Source organism: Phragmites australis, chromosome 4, assembly GCF_958298935.1.
Source record: "Phragmites australis chromosome 4, lpPhrAust1.1, whole genome shotgun sequence".
Classification (NCBI taxonomy): Eukaryota; Viridiplantae; Streptophyta; class Magnoliopsida; order Poales; family Poaceae; genus Phragmites; species Phragmites australis.
In genome coordinates this window covers 14188824-14212532 of record NC_084924.1, presented here as the reverse complement: position 1 = coordinate 14212532, position 23709 = coordinate 14188824, and the positions used below count along the sequence as shown (strand labels likewise).

The 23709-nt window shown below is 43.7% G+C and overlaps 2 protein-coding genes and 1 pseudogene across 2 annotated transcripts; 1 reads left to right on the top strand and 2 right to left on the bottom strand.

The window, feature by feature from the left end:
- The first annotated feature begins 1312 nt into the window (after positions 1-1312).
- On the top strand, positions 1313-4400 carry LOC133915770 (pentatricopeptide repeat-containing protein At3g16610). Its single transcript, XM_062359065.1, has one exon. It carries the CDS (start codon positions 1717-1719, stop codon positions 4054-4056), a length of 2340 nt encoding a protein of 779 aa, XP_062215049.1. The 5' UTR covers positions 1313-1716; the 3' UTR covers positions 4057-4400.
- Positions 4401-7159: 2759 nt separating this feature from the next.
- Positions 7160-8242, bottom strand: LOC133914618 (putative cyclin-dependent kinase F-2). Its single transcript, XM_062357688.1, has one exon. The coding sequence runs from the start codon at positions 8240-8242 to the stop codon at positions 7160-7162; it is 1083 nt and encodes a 360-aa protein (XP_062213672.1).
- A 996-nt stretch (positions 8243-9238) lies between these two features.
- Positions 9239-10469, bottom strand: LOC133914616 (putative cyclin-dependent kinase F-2; annotated as a pseudogene).
- Positions 10470-23709: the final 13240 nt, after the last annotated feature.

Sequence of the window (23709 nt, the reverse complement as noted above, 5' to 3'; positions counted from 1 at the left end):
AGGAAAAGGCTCAATCATATTTTTTTTCAATTTTTTAAGGGTCCGAAAACAAATACGAATGCCTGAGAAGTTGGATGCATTGGGAATGAATGTGGGGGGCAAAAACTGATATGGCTGCAAATATTTTTTCCGAAATATACATGCCACTTAAATTATGCGTATAACCACAAAGGAGAACAAAAAGATTACACTTAAATTGATGAAACTACTTTTCTTTTTTTTGAAAATTTTATCCAATCATGTTCCCCCGGTCAGAAATATATGTGACACTTAGAATTTGGGCGGTCAAGCGTCTTAACTATGTCAGATGTGTACACAACATATTTTTAGATTGGTCACATGAAAATAGTACTTTGATAATACGATATTTTTTGTTATGAAAATACTCTAATAACACGAGATTTGTTGCGAAAAAATAATGTGATAATATGAGATTTTTATCTGTTTTGCAACATATTTGTATGGCTAATCCAGTTGATCCGCTTAGTTTAGTCAAACAACAAAATCTGAGTAGGTTAACCTTGTTGTGTTAAGGTTTGTTACATGTTATGGTTCAGTGTTAAACGGCTCCAATATGGTGTGGGGAAAGGGCTCCACCATATTTTGTTTTCTTTTCTTTCTAGGTCCGAAAACAAATATGAATACCTGAGACGTTGGATGCATTGGAAACGAATGTGGGGCAAAAACTGAAATGGCTGCAAATATTTTTCAGAACATACATGCCACTTAAATTATGTGTATAATCACGAAGGAAAACAAAAAGATTGCACTTAAATGGATGAAACTACTTTCTTTTTTTTTTTGAAAATCTTATCCAATCATGTTTCGAAGCTAACATGAACATTCAAGATGACCTAGTGTGTTTGTGTTTTTGAATCAAATCAATCAAAAACTATCTAATATGTTGTCATTCCCGATCGTCGTAATCTCAAACCAAAAGATAGAGTTAGCGATGGTTTCGCTCCTCTACTCCTTTGTTTTTCATATAAAAAATCATGTCAAATTTTTCATCACCAATGTTAACGGCTTGTTCCTGCCTCCATCACCGGATCCTCTCCGAGCGTGTTTGCTCTATTTGAAGTAACAAATCACAATTTTTGCTACATTGTAACTGTGACAATCGTAAATTCTTTGACCTAAAATGATGTTTGGTTTGCGACCGTAACATGGTCATAATGCTCACTTCGAATTAGCCTCACTTCAGCTGAAGTTTGTATGGATAAAATGTCAGATATTTAGAGCATATTCAAATTTAGTTATTTTGTCGTGAGATCAAAAGAGAGCCAAATTTCAGGAAATCAAATTACTCCCTCCTCGTCGGGTCAGCTAAGCGACTCCCTCCCCGTCGTCCGTCTGAGGAAGGCCGACCCTCCGCCTCCTGCCAGTACGCTATCGCCGTGCTCGTCGCCGCCTTCGGTGCCTGTGCCCATCGTCCTCTCCTAGGATTCGGCGGCCGCGGCCGCGGCCGCTGGGGGAGGGTCTGTTTGGGTGCGGAGAACGGCTGGCGGCGGAGGAGGGGGAAGCGTGGTCGGCGGCGTGGGGGTGGTGTGCCGGGGAGGAGTGGTCGACGTTCCACTCCCAAATATAGCCGCCCTGCGCAATGCTGCAGCTGCCACGAAGTATCCATGCGTCCGCCGCCACCACCTCGTCACCCGTCGTCGTCGCGTTGTTGCGACCACCGCCCTTCTGAGGCCGTCGCCGCCTTGCGCTCGCGCCATGCACCTCCCGCGAGTTCGCCTCCGTCTCTTCTCCACCGCCGCTGCCCTCCTCCGCCCGCCTCCCTCCGGCATCATCTCTCACGAGGACAATGGCAAGAAAGGATGGCAGCTAGAGCTGGAGCAGCACATCGCCCGCGGGCAGCTGGACCTCGCCCGCCAGGTGTTCGACGGAATCCCCGCACCGGACGTGCGCGCCTACAATGACCTCATCCGCGCCTACTCCTGGCGCGGCCCCTTCCCCGCCGCCATCGACCTCTACTGCTGCATGCTCCGCCGCCGCGTCGCCCCCAACAAGTACACCTTCCCCTTTGTCCTCAAGGCTTGCTCTGCGCTCGCTGACCTCCACTGCGGCCGCGCCGTCCACCGCCACGCCGCCGCAGCTGGTCTCCACACTGACCTCTTCGTCTCCACTGCCCTCATCGATCTGTACATCAGGTGCGCCCGCTTCGGCGCCGCCACCAATGTCTTCGCCCAAATGCCCACGAGGGACGTCGTCGCCTGGAACGCCATGCTCGCGGGCTACACGCACCATGGCATGTACGGCCACGCCATTGCCCACCTCCTCGACATGCAGACCCGCGCCGGCCTCAGACCCAATGCCTCCACCCTCGTCTCCCTCCTTCCGCTTCTTGCCCAGTACGGGGCGCTGTCCCAAGGAACAAGCGTCCATGCCTACTGCCTTCGAGCCTGTCTCAATCAAAAGGAGGAACGAGTGCTTGTTGGCACTGCGCTGTTGGATATGTACGCAAAATGCAAACACTTGGTTTATGCTTGCAGGGTGTTTCATGGCATGCCTGTCAGGAACGAGGTCACTTGGAGTGCGCTTATTGGAGGCTTTGTGCTCTACGACAGATTGGCAGAAGCTTTCAGTCTGTTCAAGGACATGCTAGCTCAAGGAGGACAGTGCTTTCTATCTCCAACATCTGTTGCAAGCGCCCTTAGGGTCTGTGCGAGCCATGCTGATCTTCATATGGGCACACAGCTGCATGCTTTGCTTGCTAAATCTGGGATCCATGCAGATGTCACTGCAGGGAACTCACTTCTCTCGATGTACGCCAAGGCTGGCTTGGGTGAAGCAACAAAGCTCTTTGATGAAATGGCCGTCAAGGATACAGTCTCTTATGGTGCGCTTTTATCTGGGTATGTGCAGAATGGCAATGCAGAGGAAGCATTTCTTGTCTTCAAGAAGATGCAAGACTGCAATGTGGAGCCGGATTTCGCGACAATGGTATCGCTGATCCCAGCTTGTTCACATCTGGCCGCTTTGCAGCATGGGAGGTGCAGTCATGGTTCTGTCATAACCCGTGGGCTTGCATCAGAAACCTCTATATGTAATGCTTTAATAGATATGTATGCAAAGTGTGGAAGGATTGATCTCTCCAGGCAGGTTTTTGATAAGATGCTAGCTCAGGATATTGTATCATGGAATACAATGATTGCGGGATATGGAATTCATGGACTTGGGAAGGAAGCCACTACGTTGTTCTTAAGCATGAAGAATCAAGGTTTTGCACCAGATGATGTCACGTTCATCTGCTTAATATCTGCGTGCAGCCATTCTGGACTTGTGACTGAAGGGAAGCACTGGTTTCATACGATGACGCACAAGTATGGTATACTTCCAAGGATGGAGCACTATATCTGCATGGTTGATCTTTTGGCAAGAGGTGGTTTCCTTGACGAAGCCTATCAGTTTATCCAGAGCATGCCACTGAAAGCTGATGTTCGTGTGTGGGGAGCCTTGCTTGGAGCTTGCCGGATTCATAAGAACATTGATTTAGGAAAGCGAGTTTCAAGGATGATCCAGAAACTAGGACCTGAGGGAACTGGCAACTTTGTTCTGCTGTCCAACATATTCAGTGCTGCTGGGAGATTCGATGAGGCAGCAGAAGTTCGAGTAATACAGAAGGTTAAGGGCTTTAAGAAGAGTCCTGGCTGCAGTTGGATTGAGATAAATGGCTCCTTACATGCATTTGTTGGTGGAGACCAATCACATTCACGTTCACCTGACATATATCAAGAACTGGATAATATCCTGATAGATATTAAGAAACTGGGTTACCAGGCTGATACCAGTTTTGTTTTGCAAGATCTAGAAGAAGAGGAAAAGGAAAAGGCACTTCTTTATCATAGCGAAAAGCTAGCAATAGCTTTTGGTATCCTCAGTCTTAGTGAAGATAAGACCATTTTTGTTACAAAGAATCTCCGTGTATGTGGAGACTGCCATACTGCCATCAAGTACATGACCTTAGTTAGGAACAGGGCTATCATTGTTAGAGATGCTAACAGATTTCATCATTTCAAAAATGGGCAATGCAGCTGTGAAGATTTCTGGTGACACCGCCAAAACTGAAGACCAGACCATTTCATAAGCTGTTGAGGTGTCTGAGGAGATTGTCTGAAACTCATGTCCTAACATGACATGTTCCTGAAAAGCCATGTGCATTGCTTGCTTCACAGTGTGAATCTGAGAAATTAGACAAGATATAATCCAATAAATTTGAAAGGAAAAGTTAAAGTGAAGCAAATGCCAAACTAAGCTAGGGTTTAAGGAAAGTTAATTTTGTGACACATGGTGAACAGGACATGAACCACACAGCTCATGGTTTGTAGATTACAATACAATGTATATAAACCAAGGTAATATGGTAATTAGATTTATGAGGGCATTCTTTTATTCTAGTTCATGCGTCAAGTTGATAGGTTCCTTTGATATGCATTTCATTGTTATTTTACATAATTATGGGATTGATTTCTGTGGATTACATATGAAGGGCTGTTGGTTGCTTTTTCATTTCCTTCAGAAAAACATGAGAGGTCCATAAAAATAAGGCCCATAAAAACATGAGTTAGAGTTCCACAAAGGTGTTTCATGTGCTGGTTTTGCTCCTTGTGGAGATGATGGGAAGAATGCATCTAACTATGTTGTTGCGTTAGAAAAGTTGACTAGCAGTGTTGAATTTGTTAGATCATTCAACAACCAGTGTTACCTGGACACCCGTGTCCAAATTTATTTGTCGAATCGGACACCCCGAATCCGAGTTGGATTCCGATATCTGTGTCAGATTCCGAGTTGTATTTCGCGTATTCAAATTTTCTTTGCCGAATCGGATACCCGAGTCTGAGTCAAATTCCGACACTCGTGTCCGTGTCCAGATAACACTGCCAACAACATATATGATGTAGATATTGATACAAACTATGCTTGTTGTGAATTTATGCTATTCTATGCAGACATGGAATTTATTTAGCTGAAGTTAATTTCTAATTTTCTATAAAACTAATTGATGCAGGACACTCCAAATCTTTTTGAACTTCTTTCAGTTTTGGTTGAAATATTTGGGCCCACCCAACAATTCTTAAAGAATTTTCAGGAACAAGATGAAAATAAAATAAAATAAAGTATTGAGGCTTATATGGATTTGTTGAAACTTGAAGGATGACTTTACCACCTTGGTGCTTGTATGGTCATGTACTCAAAGATTGATTTATTGCTCTCCTTATTTCAAGACAGTGCTTTGACCAATGGTGCTCCATGCTTCCGTCAATCCGTCATCAAATATACTAGAGCGAAGAAAAGGAGACTGTTGATAATATGACATCACACATTTAAGGACCAATTTTGAATTTCTTACACTTGTTCATCAGAAAGTCAGAGAAAGAATCGTTGAAGGGAAAAAGTTAAGAAATTTACAGAAAAATAGGTATCTGCCTGAACAATGGTATCATGATCTATTGATTCTGCTGTGCCTTCTATCCACTTTTGTGATTTGCATACTTCAGATTCCCGTGTTCATTTTGTATGTATGTATGTGCTTCTACCTCTGCATTTGTTCCGTTCTGAACATTTGTGTTTCCAGGCAGCGGATGCATTGTATGACATTGTTTTCTTTAAATTTATGGTGGAAGTGGACCTGCTACAGTTGTAAGTTCATGAGTGCTTAACCATTATGTTGTAGTATTTCTGGGTTAGCCAACACCCAAAACTATGAACAAATCACGTATTAGCGCACTTTGACAGTGGGGATAATTTGTTTAATATTTAGTTGTTGTGAGTTGACCTGAATTGTATGTGAAAAATTTCAGTTCTTGGTGGTTCAGATCAATACAACGGAATTTGTTCTCTTTTTGCTGAGACTGTTCATAAAATTTTTGGATCCATTTTAAAGAATCTGGCATTGGTACTCATCACATCTACTTTTGAATGGGCAAGTTTTGCATGTGCTATGTTTATCACTGAATGGGAATGAGCATGGATTTAAGTCTTGGTAAAGAAATTGATTCAGAAGGTCGTAAAGGAGATGTTGATGTTGGAGCTTCTATATGCAGAAGTTCAAAAGATTATTTGGCTGAGAAAATGCATTTGAAGGCTAACCTTGCAGAAAGTACAAGAGCGAAGCAGGAGTTTCAATTCTTGTTTCTGTTTTCTTTGTTCATCGGGGATGCACGCAGCTCACATTTTTTGCGAGACAAGATTAATCTCAGCAAAGGATTCAGATCTGGGTGAATTGCGTTTTCGAACTTCCTTGTGTACGCAATGAGCGCTGCTGGTTGTAATCCTGCATGAGCATTCAATCTTTGGTTGAAGATATTCTTTGGCGATGTGCTCGTGGATTTCAGATATGATCACTTTCAGAGAATATATGCGCATTATGTTTTGATACATTTCTGCAAAATAATCATATCTTGTTGGGTGCAACTTTCCCAAATCTTGAACTTTCGAGCTATTCAGATGATAGGCAAGTCCTCATGCAGAGCCCTATCATTGTCATTGCCAACAAGAACATTATCATTGTCAGAGCCCTATTCCTACGTCAAACTTTTGGTGAGCCAATGAATTGCCGGGGCTGAATCCAAACACGTTGCTCCCCTTGGATACGCGGAATAGGACTGCTCCAGTGTTGCCTGCATGTCGAGAGAAATATTCTGGAAAGTGTCGTGACCCTTGAAGTCCATGGAGATGCCGCCCGCCGAGAGCGGGAGGAGGTCAGCGCGCAGGAGACGGTGGGCGTCGATGGTGGCGCGCCACGCCCTGCAAGCTGCCCGCGCCGTGGCGAGTCAGCCGAGGATTTCCACGGGCATATCGTCGGGCACCAGCCACCAATACGCCTGCAGGTGCCGCCGAGGATTTGTGCGTCTCTTTTTTATTGATAAATGTTCTTGTTTAGCTTCACTTGTGCAGGACCGGTTGCACAAGTGCTCGCTTTTTTTTCTTTGAGATTTCGTGAATTTCTAATAGCAAACTCAACTGGTAAGACAGAGCTGCTAAAACGGGATAAGAGCTGTGGAATGGCAAGAGCATCATAGGATAATGTGATTTATATCACAAATTCACAACATTACAGAAGAACTTAACATTACAGGATCTGTTCGGAAGAATAGGGTCAACAGACAGATCGATCTTTACATGCATAGGCAATAGAGATCAGAATACTCTCAAGTCACACGCACTGCAGCTTCCGATCCGGAGGAACGATCGGCACCTCCGTCTCCTTGGGCGACGGCGATGCCACCTCATCTTTCTTTGGCAGCGCCAACGCGTCGATCTTGGCGAACCATGGGCGCTTGAGCGCGGCGGCCGCCGTGAGCCGCTTGTCGGGGTTGCACGTGAGGAGGCCGTTGAGGACCTCGAATCCTTCCTTGGACAGCTTCTCCTCAGGGAACAACTCGCGCAGCAGGTTGTGCCGCTGCACGTCCAGTTCCGGCAGCACCTCCGTGGCGTACGGCGTGGACGAGAACCACGGCCACGTCCTGTCGTCTGGCACGCCGAGCACATCGATGATCTCGCGGAGCTGTTCTTCCTCGTCGTAGCCCTGGAACAGAGCCCTCCCTTTGATGAGCTCCGCCATGACGCAGCCCAGCGACCAGGTATCGACGAGCCCGTCGTAGTCGGGCTTCCCCAGCAGCATCTCGGGCGCCTCGTACGGCACCGTGCCGGCCGGCTCGTACGGCGGCTGCGCGGACATAGACATGGCGAGCCCAAAGTCGCAAATCTTGACGACCGTGTGATCTTCGGCGATGAGGATGTTCTCGGGTTTTATGTCGCAGTGAACAATGTGGCGCTCGTGCAGCTTCTTGGCGCCCGTCAGCAGCTGCCACATGACAGCTCGCACCGTGGCCTCCGGGAGCGGCGGGTCGCCGCGGCGCCGCTGGCGAAGGTAGTCATGGAGGCTCGGTCCCACGGCCTCCATGACGAGGCAGAGGTCCGTGGTGGCCGGGTCGCGTACGAGGCCGTGGAAGCCGACGACGAAAGGGTTCCCGCTGCACGCCTCGAGGAAGCGCGCCTCACGCAGCAGCTCCTCCGCGCGGTCGCCGTCAGACGCGTTGAGGTGCTTGATGGCGACCGTATGCCCGGTGGCGCGGTGGCGCGCCTTGACGACGGCGCCGAAGCCGCCATCGCCTAGGCGGCACGTCTCCTCGTACTCCTCGGTGCTGCCGACGGCGATGCGCCTCCTCTTGCGGGTCGCCCCCTCGGCGGCGGTGGCGTCTGGCTTGACGGAGATGAAGCCCTCAGGGTGCTCCATCTCGATTGACTTCTCGGCGGGATCTTTGGACGGATGACGAGATGTCTTCGGCGTGGCATCACTGCCCTTTTATGGGGCGCGAAGGACGGCGGCGGCGGAGGATGGAGCAGTGCAGTGCGGACTGCGGGTTCTTGGCGGCGACTCACTCGGATTGCCAGCTCAGACAACAGCGACGACTTGGGACCGTAACCGTATCGATCGCCAGCTCGGATTGCTCTTCCGCATGCTGTGCTGTTCTTTCTAGGGAAAATTTCTAAAGTTATAAACAATAGCAAATAAGGAAATTCAAATATAGCAAATAAGGAAATTCAAATTTTACAATAATACATAGGGTATTATGTTATCATTCGATGGCAAATAAGGAAACTTTTCTTCAAGATAAGTAAGTAATGCCTCTTTTGAACGTGTGAAGGAGGATTTTAAAATAAGTGATCGCCGGCTCGGATTGCTCTTACGTATGCGGTCGGATTGAAAAGGTAAGTAATGTCACTTTTGATGGTAACTAGCTTAAGCGGTGGACCTTGTCTTAGTCTTTCCTCGTGGCACATTTGTCCTAGTTTAAACATCAGAACAAGTGCTACATGTATTTCGAGGTTTGTACTGTAACAGCCACATTTTCAATATCTAGGAGAAAAAATTGCGAAAGTTTTCGCACGAGCGTGGTGTGTTTCCATATTTTTACTATTCTTTTGGCTTCATTTTATTTGATTCATCTCATTTATATTATATTTCAAGGTATTTCTTTCTACATTATCCTTAAAATCTTATGCATCTCTAACGTACTTAACCAATCTATATAGTCAGATCTTAACAAGCATGCAATGATCAAAGCACTTTCTAATCTAGTCACATATCATAGGCAAATGGGCTCACAATCCAGTGGCAAAGTTCTAGGAAATGATCGAGCAGGCCGAGGGTTTGAGCTCTCGGTCTCATAGGACTCTATCTCCGATGAAAATCGTGAAAATGAGTCTCATTGTTAAAAAAAATCTAGTCTCACACACTGCAGCTTCCGTCTCTCTGGCGAAGCAGCAGAACCAATGAGCAGCTCCCTCCTTGGGCAGCGCCGATGCCACCTCCTCCTTCCTTACTTGGAACCTCCAATGCGTCGACCTTGGCGAACCATGGGTGCTTGAGGGCGGCTGCCGCCGTGAGCCGCTTGTCGGGGTTGCAGGCGAGGAGGCCGTTCGGGACCTCGAATCGTTCCTTGGACAACATCGCTTCCGGGAGTTGTCCGGCCCCACGTCCAGCGAACGGCGTGGACGAGAACCCAGGCCACGTCCTGTCGTCTGGCACGCCAATCACTTGAAAGATTGTGTAGAGCTGTCCGTCCTCGTGGTAGCCCTGGAACAACGCCTTCCCGTTGATGATCTCCGCCATGACGCAGCCCAGCGACCAGCTGGTGTCCACGAGCGCGTCGTAGCTGGGCATCTCCGGCAGCATCTCGGGCGCCTTGTACCACAGCGTACCGCCCGGGCACGTACGGCGGCGCCTCGGACATGGACATGGCGAGCCCAGAGTCGCAGACGAGATGCTGTGATGTCGCCAACGAGGATGCTCTCGGTCTTGATGTCGCGGTGGATGATGCGGAGCTCGTGCGTCTTCTTGGCGCCCGCCAGCAGCTGCCACATGACCGCGCGCACTGTGGCCTCCGGGAGCCGCGGGCTGCCCCGGCGCCGCTGGCGAAGGTAGTCGTGGAGGCTCGGCCCGACGCACTCCATGACGAGGCAGAGGTCCGCGGTGGCCGGGTCGCGGACGAGGCCGTGGAAGCCGACGATGAACGGCTGGCCGCCGCACGCCTCGAGGAAGCGCGCCTCCCGCAGAAGCTCCTCCGCGCGGTCGCCGCCCGCTTGATGGCGACAGTCTGGCCGGTGGCGCAGTGAGGTGTTTGCAGGATGGGATGTGTCGCCACTCACCTGCAGATCACCCGGCAGAAATGAGAAGGTGATCAGAGTCACGGAATTTAATTTCGTTTACAATTCTTTTTCTTTCACATGTGAAAATGTTAGAATAGATGAGCTCAGGTATTATATTTGTATAATTCTAAATAAATTTCAAAGTCACAACTATGTAAGGGAGGTATGTTTCTTTAGTCTCACATTGCTAGTAGATGTGAATAAAGATCAATTTAAAAGGATTTCTCTCCTTCATCCACTTACCACGTGTGGATGAGATGAATAGAAGAACACGCGCGCTTGCCGGGGCGGAGGGCGCGGGTGCACGACATCTGTGTGAATGGTTTGCCGAAATCGGATCTAATTGCTTGAGCATGTCCAATTTTTTTTGCGATTTTATTCCTTTTTATTGTGCGGGTAAATAGATAAATATATGGAAATCATGTCAGTCAAGACTCCGATCATGATGGCGTAACCAACTCTGATCGTGGTGCATTTTAACTACGGGACTCTTCCTCTATATATATCTGCCAGCCGATACACAAAGGTGAGACGCGAGTTGCATATTCGCAATTAGGGTTTTATCAAATTCTCTCTGTTGTGCCGTCGAATGTAGACTACTCTAGCTCGCTGCACCAGCGTGCACCAACGAACGAGAGAGTAGGTCTCTGAAACCCGTCACTCTTGGGATCATGTATAGGAGATAGCGAATAAGATTTTTGGGAAACACTCGTCGCGACTGCTCATGATATGTTTCCTCTACATCATCATGTGCTACTTCATCTACATTGCAATGTCGTCGTCATCTGCTACATCGAGATCAACTTCGATTACTTCATCTTTGTCATCGCCTACTATATCAATATCAAGGGGGCTTTTGCATCTCACGTCACTGTCGGGTACGTACACTACAATCCTACTCGAGTGTTTAATCGAGTGAACTAATCAATATATTACTCGAGTGTTTTAGTCGATACATTTTTCGAGTGAGCTAGTCAAGATCCTTCTCGAGTATCTAGTCGAGGTTGATTGGGGTTGGTCGAATTCTAGTCGATTCTACTCGAATCTTATCGGGGCTCATCCAAGATAGTCGATAATTGATTGTCTGCATATTTTTATGTTCATGTTATATTAAGAATTGAATTAAATTAAATTTGAAAGTGTCAATCCAAAAAACTTATTGTATGTACTTTGATTTAACTATGATTAGTTTTGCTGATGCACTGAGGCCGGACAATTTTACCGGTGTGCACTTTAAGAGATGACAGGTCAAAGGCACTCTGTGGCTTATGGCTATGAACTGCTATTGGGTTGCGTCAGGCAAGTCTGAAGGAACTCTTTCCTCTGATGAGGAGAAGAAGTTTGAGAAAGCCAACACACTCTTTGTAGGATGTGTTCTTAGCGCTCTTGCCGATCGTCTCTGTGATGTATACATGCACATAAAGGATGCAAATGCGTTGTGGGACACACTGAATGCAATATTTGGTTCATTAGATGCAGTCAATGAACTGCATATCATGGAGCAATGTTATGAGTACAAGATGATTGATAATCGATCAGTAGTCGAGCAGGCTCATGAGATTCAGTGTATTATAAAAGAACTCAAGCTCCTAAAGTGTACCTTACCTAGCAAGTTTGTGGCTAGGGGTATCATTGCCAAACTGCCTCCCTCGTGAAGAAATTTTGCAACTGCTCTAAAACATAAGAGACAAGATGTTTCTGTTAATAGTCTGATCATGTCTCTTAATGTTAAGGAGAAAGCTCGAGCTAAGGATGTGCATAACAAAGGAGGTGATGGACAGTCTAGTGCAAATATGGTGCAACAGTCCTCTAATGATAAGTACAAAGGGAAAAATAACAAGGCCAAACAAACCACCAACTTCAAGAAGAAGAAAATGAACAAAGATGATAAACCTTGCTTCGTGTATGGCGAGGTTAGCTATTGGGCCAAAGATTGCCGAGATCGTAAAGGAACAAAGGTTAATCAAGGGAAGAACACCAAGTTTGTCAACATGACCATTGGTAACACTGGAGATGGAACTAGTGGGTGTGATAATCTACCTATTGTTCTTTCAATAAATCAGTCTACCAGTTGGTGGATTGATACCGGGGTTAATGTACACGTGTGTACTGAAAGTTCAATGTTCTCTTCTTATCAGATTGTTAGATATTCTTCCATCTTAATGGGAAATGGGTCTCATGCTCCTGTACATGACGTTGACACGGTAGATCTGAAGTTTATTTTCGGAAAGATCGTACAGCTGTGGAACATGTAGCATATCTCTTCAATAAACGAGAATCTAGTTAGCGGTTTTGTTCTCTATGGAGTTGGGTTTAAGGTAATATTTGAGTCCAATAAAGTAGTTCTGTCGAAATATGGACTTTTTATTGGTAAACACTATAAGTGTGAAGGCTTGTTCCGCTTTTCTCTTTCTGATTTCTGCAATAAATCAGTGAACCTATTTATAGCAAAATTAATGGGGATGAGGCTAGTGTTTGGCACTCACGGTTATATCACATAAACTTTGATCGTATGACTCAACTTTCCAGCTTGAATTTAATTCCAAAATTTTCCATTCTCAAAGGTTCTAAGTGCCAAAGTTATGTGCAATCTAAGCAACCTTGTAAGCCTCACAAGGCAGTTGAGGAGAGAAAATTTGCAACGTTAAAACTCATACATTCAAATATTTGCGAGATAAATGATGTGTTGACGAAGGGTGAAAAAAGATATTTCATAACTTTAATCAATGATGCATCTAGATTTTGTTATGTGTATTTGTTAAAATCGAAAGATGAGGCTCTAGACTACTTTAAGATCTATAAGGAAGAAGTTAAAAATCAATTTGAAAGGAAAATCAAAAGACTTAGGTCGGATCATGATAGAGAGTATTTCTTGAGTGATTTTAACTTATTCTGTGAGTAACATGGAATTATTCATGATAGAATGACTCGTTATTCACCTCAATCAAATGGGGTAGCCGAGGAGCTGATTACCCAAAAAAATCCCTGGGAAAAAAGAAAAGGAAGAACCGCACCCTGACTGACCTAGCTATTACCATGTTAGACACTGTGGGTTTATCTAAGATATGGTGGAGGGAGGTCTTTTTGACTTCGTGTCATGTTCTAAATAGAGTTCCTACTAAGAATAAGGAGAAAACCCTATATGAAGAATGAGAAGGAAGAAAACTATCACTTTATCATTTGTGCACTTGGAGATGCTTGGCGAAAGTCAGTATACCAATAACTAAAAAGCGCAAGTTAGGACCTAAGACAGTGGATTGTGTCTTTTTGGAATATGCTTATTGGAGTATTGCCTATAGATTTTTAGTAGTTAAATCTGAGGTATCTAACATGCTCATTGGAGATGGCACTTTCTTTGAGAACATATTTTTTATGGAGGATATACATAATACTTCTAGTCAAACCTCTAAGATATCTCATGAACCTATCACACCACTTGAGTATTCTGAACAACCACTCGAGCAAGTTCCTGAGGAGGATGATAGTGAAGCTCCGATAAGGAGTAAGAGACAAAGGATAATAAAATCTTTTGATGATGATTTCATTGTGTACCTTGTGGATGACACTCCCAAGTCGATTTCAGATATATATGCATCTACAGATACAGACTACTGGAAGGAGGTTGTTCGTAGCGAGATGGATTCCATTCTCGCTAACGAGACTTGGAAAGTCACGGATCGACTTTATGACTGTAAACATATAGGTTGTAAGTGGGTGTTCAAGAAGAAGCTTAAGTCTGATGGTACTATCGAAAAGTATAAGGCTCAGCTTGTGGCTAAGGATTATACCAAAAAAGAAGGCGAATATTTCTTTAATACTTATTCACCTATCGCTCGACTGACCACGATAAGAGTACTACTTTCCTTGGCTGCCTCATATGGTCTTATCGTTCATTAGATGGATGTTAAGACAACTTTCCTTAATGAAGAGTTGGATGAGGAAATCTATATGGATAAGCCTGATTGGTTTGTAGTAGAAGGTCAGGAGGACAAAATATGTAAGTTACTGAAATCTTTATATAGCCTCAAACAAGCCCCTAAGCAATGGCATGACAAGTTCGATAGAATGTTAACATCTGCAAGATTTTTCGTTAATGAAGCTGATAGATGTGTGTATTATCACCATGGTGGAGGTGAGAGATTTATTTTGTGCCTATATGTTGATGACATCTTGATTTTTTTGAACAAATCTTGATGTGATTAATGAGGTCAAATCATATATGTCTAGAAATTTTGATACAAAAGATTTGGGAGAGGCTGATGTGATTTTAAACATTAAGTTGATTAGATGTGAGAATGGAATTACATTTTTGCAATCCCAATTATATGGAAAAGATCTTGAGCCGCTTTGGCTACATAGACAGCAAGATCGCTCCAACACCTTATGATCCTAACTTAATACTTCGAAAGAATAAAAGAATTGCTAGAGATCAACTGGGATACTCTCAGATAATCGGATCACTCATGTACTTAGCTAGTGCTATAAGGCCTGATATCTCATTTGATGTGAGTAAATTAAGTCGGTTTACTTCTAACCCGGGTGATGATTATTGGCATATGCTTGATCGAGTTATGCGCTACTTGCTCGGTACTATGAATTTTGGACTTCACTATATTAGGTACCCGTATGTACCAGAGGGTTATAGCAATTCAAATTGGATATCCGATATTGATGAGATTAAGGCCACAAGTGGATATGTATTCACTCTTAGCAGTGATGTTGTTTCATAGAAGTCTTGCAAATAGACCATATTGAGGAGGTCAACCATGGAAGCAGAACTTACAACGTTAGACACAATCATTGTTGAGGCGGAATGGCTGCGTAAGCTCTTGATGGATTTGTCAGTGATTGATAAACCGATACTGGCTATCCTTATTAACCGTGATAACCAAACAGTTGTTGTCAAAGTGAACAGTTCTAAGGACAATATGAAATCCTCCAAACATGTAAAGATAAGATTAAAATCTATCAGGAAATTGAGAAACTCCAGAGTGATAGCATTGGATTATATCCAAATGGCTAAAAATATGGCAAATCAATTTACAAAGGGACTATCATGAAATGTGACAGATAATGCATCTAAGGAGATTGATATGCGACCCCATGTGAGTTATACAGTAGTTGTAACCCAACCTATGTGATCGGAGATCCTGTGAATTAGGATCTGAGAAGAACAAGCTATTGATTAACTGAAGGAGAGTACCAGACAACTCACTCGAGTAAAGATGCAAGACTTTCGAAATCTATAAGGTAGGTTGGCTATTGCCTTAATGTGTTATGTTGGATCTAATAAGAGAAGATGTTAATCTATAGGGCATTCTTGAAAGAATACACTTATATGAGCCTGACTGTTGATCTTAGTCTATGAAATTTGGGTGATCTCTAATAAACTCATGAAGACCATGAAGTACAACTTATATGCTTCACCAGCGGGGTATCCTACTGGCAGCTAAGTATCAGTTATGATTTCAAGTGAAACTTGTTTGCATAAGATTTGCAATTCAAGGCTTAGTCTACTATCCAAGTTGTGAATGAGTGTAGCTTGATGTTCTAGGTAGATGTTTAACTTAACAGTCTCTACTGAAACATTAGTATATCAAACAATATTGAGAAAAAGACAAATCTTCGTGGGACTTTAAGATTTGGTGGGGGATTGTTAGAATATATGGCCCTAGCCTATTATATTTGTATAATTTCTAATAAATCTCAAAGATCCAACTATGTGAGGGAGGTGTGTTTCTTTAGTCCCACCTTGCTAGTAGATGTGGATGGAGACCAACTTAAAAGGGTTTCTCTCCTCCACCAACTTAGCATGTGTGTATGAGAGGACTAGAAGAACACACACGAGCGCTCGCTCGTCGGGTCGGGCTATGGCCTAAGCAGGGGTGGAGGGCGCGGGTGCATAGCACCTACGTGAATAGTCTGCTGAAATTGAGTCCAATTGCTTGCGCGGGTCTGACTTCCTTTTGTGATTTTTTTGTTACGTGGGTAAACATATAAATATATAAAAATCTTGTTGGTTAAGAATCCGATTATGGTGGCATAACCGACTCCGATCGTGGTGCATTTCAACTGCCGACTCTCCCTCTCTCTATATATGTCAGTCGCCGCACAAAGGTGAGACACGAGTTGCATATTGGCAATTAGGATTTTGCCAATTTCTCTCTGCTGCGCTATCGCACGTAGACTACTCCATCCACTGTGTCAACGTGCACCAACGAATGGGAGAGCAAGTCTCTGGAACCCGTGCTCTCGGGATCCTACACCGATAAAGGGCGAATAAGATTTTTAGGAAGCGCTCGACTCGACTACTCACGATCTACTTCCTCTGCATCATCATGTGCCACTTTGTCTATATTGCCACCGTCGTCGCCGTCTACTACATTGAGATCAACTTCGACTACTTCATCTTTGTTATCGCCTATCGATATCACAGGGGCTTTTGCATCTCACGTCACTATCAGGTAAGTACACTGCAATACTACTCGAGTGTTTAATCGAGTGAACTAGTCGATATACTACTTGCGTGTTTTAGTCGATACATTTCTCGAGTGAACTAGTCAAGATACTTTTCGAGTATCTAGTCGAGGCTGATTGGGGTTGATTGAATTTTAGTCGATTCTACTCGAATCTTATCATGACTCGTCCGAGCTAGCCGATAATTGATTGTTTGTATCTTTTCATGTTCCTATTACATCAGGAATTGAATTAAATTAAATTAAAAACGCTATTATTTTGAACAGAAAATACCAAACTTCATAAAATTTATCTAAAATTAATATCATCTTTCATCATCTGCTCTATGAGTCTTATATGTTAGTAAAATAAAATTCTAAATTTACATATTTTATTTCTTTTCAAAATTCCCGAAATTTGCAATACACCACTGAAATTTCGATGAAATTTTAGTCCATGACCGGTCTCATCTATCCTCCTCGCGCAGCCTCCCTCTGGACCACGCCGCGTAACAGAACTAACCCTGATTGCGTGAGCGGTGAGCCAGCTGCCAGCCTCGTGCAACCGTTGACTCCGTGCCCATAATAACAAAATCTACCTCTCTAGGAGAATTTTACTCCGCCAGATTTTTAGTGATTCAGTAGTAGCTTTGCAAGCATGCGTCCAAGTAACATTAACGCAAATCAAACAAGCCATACCGTGGTTAATTACGATCCGGCTAGGTAAGTGAGAGTGTAGATTAAGAGCTACTCCGACATACTAGTTAAATTTGATTGACTATATTTTTATTTGGCTATCTATTTTAAAAAATTTCTCTTCAATATTTCTGTACACTCTAATAGATTAGCTAAATCTCACTCTCTACATCTCATATACTATATTTTATTCGCAACAACTGTTTCTTACAACAGTTATATTCCAACGGTTAGTTTTTTCAAACGGCTTCCCAACGACTATATCTCCGCTCTATATATGGGCAGACATCTGGTTGCTCCTCCTACACAGTATTCTTCCTCCCCCTCTCTGTTACTCCTCCTACATCGGTTTAGAAATGAGTCGTTGTGGATTAGCTATGCAATATGTGTTGGATTCGTCGTTGTCGGATAATGACGATAAAGTGTTTCTGGTTGTAAGGCAACTAGCCCGTTGACAACATCAGCTCGATAACGCTCGACGCCATGGAGGTTTCGTGTCGAGATGGTAGGAACTTCAATGCGATAGGGTTAGAGGGCATGCAAGACTATACCAAGAATATTTTTCAGATAATCCAACCCACGGCCCAGCGTTCTTCTATCGAAGGTTTGCAATATGTCCATGTAGTTTTATTCACCTTGTTTGCTAAACCTCCTATGCTCATTTTTTTTTCACCACAAGTTTAGAATGTCACGGCCTCTATTTTTGCGCATTGCACAAGTTGTAGAAGCACATGACCCCTATTTTCTGCAGAGAAGAAATGTAGCTGGACAACTTGGGTTCTATCATTTGCAGAAGATTATTGCAACTTTACTTCAGCTAGCATATAGAGTACCAGTGGATGCTACGAATAATTATGTTTGTATTGGAGAAAGTACCTCTATAGAGAGTTTTAAAAGATTTATCAAAGCTATTGTTCAAGTCTTCAGAGGTGAGTACTTGAGATCTCCTGTCACACCTGGTTTTAAGACCAAAACCAAATATAAACTATATGTATGTTAGGATCAGTTTACACACATATATATAGCGATGCCATTAGTGGATAACAAACACAATGCTCATTGTTACAACGTTATTTATTATAAAATAACTACACAGGTCTAAAGAAAAAAGTTATATAACAACGGAACAAAAAACACAGCACAACTCCACACTACAAACAATCGACCGGAAGCTCCATAAACCTAGAACTCTACACTGTCTTCAGGATATTCTTCATAAGCTTCACCTTCTTAAAAGCAAGTGTGAGTATTTCCAATACTCAATAAGTTGGGAAAAGTATGACATAGAGGCTTAAACTAAGGTTTTCTATTCTCTAGGGTTTTATTTGCATCAGAGCCAATTTTAGCACTAACTATGGAAAAGCAGTTTTATTTTAAAAAGTAAGAAGTGCAAAAGATCTCCTTTAACCTCCGAGAATTCAACCAATTCTTAACCATAGAAAAAACCCACCCGACTAATCATGTGAGGGTCTATGCTGCTTATAACCGTGAGCACGGTTGAATATTCAATTTGACACTCTGCAGAGTTGGTACACTTTACCCACAAGTCGTAACCAACTCTTTTGTCGGTACCCGTCGGTACCTTACACACTTCTGAGGTGCACACCAAGAGATCACTACGAGGCTTTTTCAAAGAGTCTCCCAATATGTACTTGCCCACTGAGGTTTCACCACCGTACATAAGTAGAGTAACCCTCCACCCCAGAAGCATCCTCTTGTGCCAGGTACAATTGGGAAGTACTCATTCCTTCTCTACACATCCATCTGGCTCATATACTACTGGGAGAACATCTAGTTACTTAGCCAAACTGTACCATATAGGTATCATGATTGTACTATTTTTATAGGTGATCGCTTCACGAACCGGTCCTTAACATGGTATGAGCAAGACCACCAACCATCCAACGAGGGTAATCACCAAACATATACATCCAAGATTACCACGCATACATCCAAGATAATCATGCCTAGAACACATCAACAGGCACACACCAATATTCCCTTCTTGCCCAAACCCTAAATTCCTTGTTGCAAATTCCCTTAACAACATCAATTATGTTAACACACTTTTATCTCAACTTTTAATTTCATACCTTATGATTCATCACCTACATACTACATGTTCATCTAAAAGCATGGCTAAGTAGAAACATGATATTACTGAGAAATAAGCATCTATAAGTGTAAAGCCTGTATATAAAAATAGTGTTTGCTATACTACCCACTTCACCAACAAAAGCAGCATGCATGTTTTGTAAAAATCTGACTTTATAATAAAACTGAGCTCACAACATGATCAAGACACTTGCCTTTGTCAAGGTGATGCATGATTCCTTCAAAGTCTTCTTCCTGGAAATTCCTGAACTGCTCTTGGACTAAATCATCTACACGAGCATACAATCAAACATAAGAACAGTACACCAACAAAGTTGGTAAAAACCCTATTAAAAGATTATGCATGTCTCTATGAGAATTTGAGCGCAAGGATCACCTAAATTGGAGTTACGAGCGAAAAGTTATGGTTGATTGAAGTTTGAGGGTCCTTTATACTATTTTTACCTAATTTCTGGAAATTCTAACTTTTATTTTTCTATTGAAAAGTCTACGGAACTGATATATGGGGCTCCTGGACCACGGTCAGAGGCTTGGGCCACGGGTCCACCATGGACCGAAGGCGCTGGAAAGGCATGGAGCAACGGCGGGTGGCCGAAGGGTGGCCAGAATGGGGGCTCTGGTGGTCGGGCTTCACCGGTGAGCAGTAGAAAAGAGAGATGGGGAGGGCTGGTGATCTTACCCCGAGCGAAAAGGCGGCAGGAGCGGCGTCGGGGTGGCTGGGCGACGGTGAGGATGGCAGTGTCGGTTGGTGAGGCGACGATAGAGGTGCTCCAGTGGCCAAACGTCGATGAAGGTCCATGAATTCGACTCCGGATGGTCCTGCAGTGCTGAGGAGGGGATTAGATCGGCCAGAGACATCACACACGTGAAGAACAGTGGTGGCGGCGCATCTCACCGGAGCCGAAGAAGAAGCGGGTGGTGACGGCAATTTGAGCGGGGAAAAAGGGCGTGAGCGGGTGGAAATGTTACGGAACTTCACCAAGAAGAAGGATGGCGGCTTAAAAAGAGGAAAGGGCGAGCAGAGCGGCTGGAATCCGAATGGGAAGGGGCGGGGCCATGGCCTTTATGGTTGGCGGAATGCGCAATGGAGAGTGAATAAAGAGGGGGAAACCGGCTCGGCTTTGCTGGCGTGGTTCAGCGCGGGCCCACTGGCCAGAGAGAGGGAGCGGGTGGGGAAGCAGAAGGAGGCTGGCTCGACTGGTTTGGGCTCAGCCCAAACCGAGAGAGGAAGGGGAGGGCGAACGAGCTACGACCCAATGAAGAGAAAGAGAGAGGCTAAAAGGGGTTTTAGGCCGGATTTGAGAGGGGAAATGGCCCGGTTAGGATTTTAGAATTTAGAAAAGCTTTTCTATTTGCTTTCAAACCATTTTCGCAAAGGGTTTTAAACGAGCACCTTCTAGCGAACTTTTGCAAACATTTTTCACCCATAAAAACCTATTGCAAACAACAACAACATGAATGCATCAAGCATGATTATAACCTATGGCAAATTAAATTTATAAATAATTTTCTTTCTAAAAGAACAAAAACCTATAACCCCTATTTAATTCTAACAAAATTTTAACTATTGAGAAATTTGAAAGTTAGGGTGTTACAAACCTGCAGAGACCTCTAACGGATGAAACTTTCAAGTATACCATATCTCCAACTTCAAAGGTTAACTCTGTTCGTCGATTATCCGCATTACTCTTCTATCGAGACTGTGCAATATTCGAGTTTTCTCGTATGGTCTAAACCTGCTCTTCTGCTCTTCTAAGAACTTCGGGTCCAAACACTTGGCTTTCTCCAGTCTCGTTCTAGTATAACAGAGTTCTACACTTTCTTCCATACACAGCTTCAAATGGAGACATTTTTAAACTGGCTTGGTAGCTATTATCGTAGGAAAACTCCGCATATGGTAAGCTTTAATCCCAATTTTGCTTGTACTTCAAAGTGCATGCTCTTAACATATCTTATAATACTTGGTTGGTCCTCTCTGTCTGCCCATTGGTTTGAGGGTGATATGCAGAATTGAAGTTCAGCTTAGTGTCCAAGGATTCATGCAGCTTCTGCCAAAAGCGAGAGGTAAATTGGGTACCTCGATCTGAAATGATCTTTTTGGGTACACCATGTAGGCACACAATTCTTGACATATACAGCTTGACAAGTTTTGCACTTGAATATGTTGTCTTAACTGGGATAAAATGTGTAACTTTAGTTAGATAAACCACCACTACCCAGATGGAATCATAACCTGCTTGGGTATAGGATAGCCCAACGATGAAATCCATACCAATTTTTTCCCATTTCCACTCGAGAATCTTCAAGGGTTGTAATAATCCTACAGGCCTTTGATGTTCTGCCTTTACTCTCTAACAGGTGTCACACAAAGCTACATATTCTGTGACATCTCTCTTCATACCATGCCACCAGTAATATTCTTTCAGATACTAATACATCTTAGTACTACTAGGGTGAATGGAATATGCAGAATCATAGGCTTCTCACAAGATCAAATCCTTCAAAGCTTTCTGATCTGGTACGCAAATTCTTTTTCCAAACCACACTTTTCCTTGACTATCCTCTGAGAATCTCGGAGCTTTATTTATTTTCATGAGTTCTTTGATCTCTTTTATTTTCTCATCCTCCCATTGTTCTTTTCGGATGACTTGTTCCAATGTTGACTTCATTTCTATTGCAGTTGTGTCCATATCAGTGATGAAACCCAAATTTAACCTTTCGAACTCCTTACATAATTCTGGCTGGCTTTCTTGCAGCATAATCATATTGCAATAACCTCTCCTTCTCAGGGCATCTGCCACAACATTTGCTTTATCAGGGTGATAATGTATTCCCACACCATAGTCTTTGATCAATTCCAGCCATCTATGTTGCAGAAGATTAAGATCATATTGGGTGAAAATATATTTTAGACTTTATGATATGTATATATTTCACACAGGTTGCTAATGAGGTAGTGCCTACAAATTTTTAGGGTATAAACTACTACGGCTAACTCCAAATCATGGGATTAGTTCGGCTGGAGACGGCACACACGTGAAGAACGACGGCGGCGGCACATCTCACTAGAGCCGAAGAAGAAGCGGGCAACGACGATGATTTGAGCGGGGAAAAAGGGTGTGAGCGGGTGGAAATGTTGCGGAACTTCACCTAGAAGAAGGAGAGCGGCTTTAAAAGAGGAAAGGGCGGGCGGAGCAGCCGGAATCCGAAGGGGAAGGGGCGGCGGCCATGGCCTTTATGGCTGGTGGTTTTCCGCCTTGAATGCGCAATGGAAAGGGAATAAAGAGGGGAAATGGGCAAGGGTGCCTTGATGGCGCTAAAAGCTTTGAACCTGAAAGTTACTGGGAGAGGAGAGGGCGCGGGGAAGCAGAAATGGGCGGCGGTGGAGGGAGCTTGGGACTGGGTCAGAGGAGGAAGAAAAGGAGATGGGTCTCGGCAGCTCAGCTCGGTGTGGCGGCTCGGCTCGGTGCGGGCCCGCTGGCCAGAGAGAGGGAGCGGGTGGGGAAGCAAAAGTAGGCTGACTCGGCCGGTTTGGGCTCGGCCCAAACAGAGAGAGAAAGGGGAGGGCGAGCAGGCTACGGCCCAAGGAAGAGAAAGGTAGAGGGTAAAAGGGGTTTTAGGCCGGATTTGAGAGGGAAAATGGCAGTTAGGATTTTAGAATTTTCTAAAAGCTTTTCTATTTGCTTTTGAACCATTTTCGCAAAGGGTTTTAAACGAGCACCTTCTAGCAAACTTTTGCAAATATTTTTCACCATAAAAACCTATTGCAAATTAAATTTATAACCTATGGAAAACTAAATTTATAAATTAATTTACTTTCTAATTGAACAAAAACCTATGGCCCCTATTTAATTCTAACAAAATTTTAACTTTTGAGAAAATTTGAAAGTTAGGGTGTTACATCTCCAAATGAGAATGATACATCTAGATTACTTGCCATTTGAGAGCAAAGAGGTTTCCCTAGAATACTAGATAGCATAGATTGCATATATTGGAAGTGAAAAAAAAAAATCCTTTAGCATGGCAATGTATGTATAACGGCCATGTGCACGAGCCCACAATTATTTTTGAAGCAGTTGCTTCACATGTTCTCTGAATTTGACATGCTTTCTTTGGATTACTCGGTCTCAAATATCAATGTCCTTGATCGTTCCATGCTCTTTGCAAAGTTAGCTTAAGGTCAAGCTTCACAAGTGAATTATACCATTAACGATCATAACTATACAATAGGATATTACCTTGCAGATGATATTTATCCTACATGGGAAACATTTGTGAAGTCAGT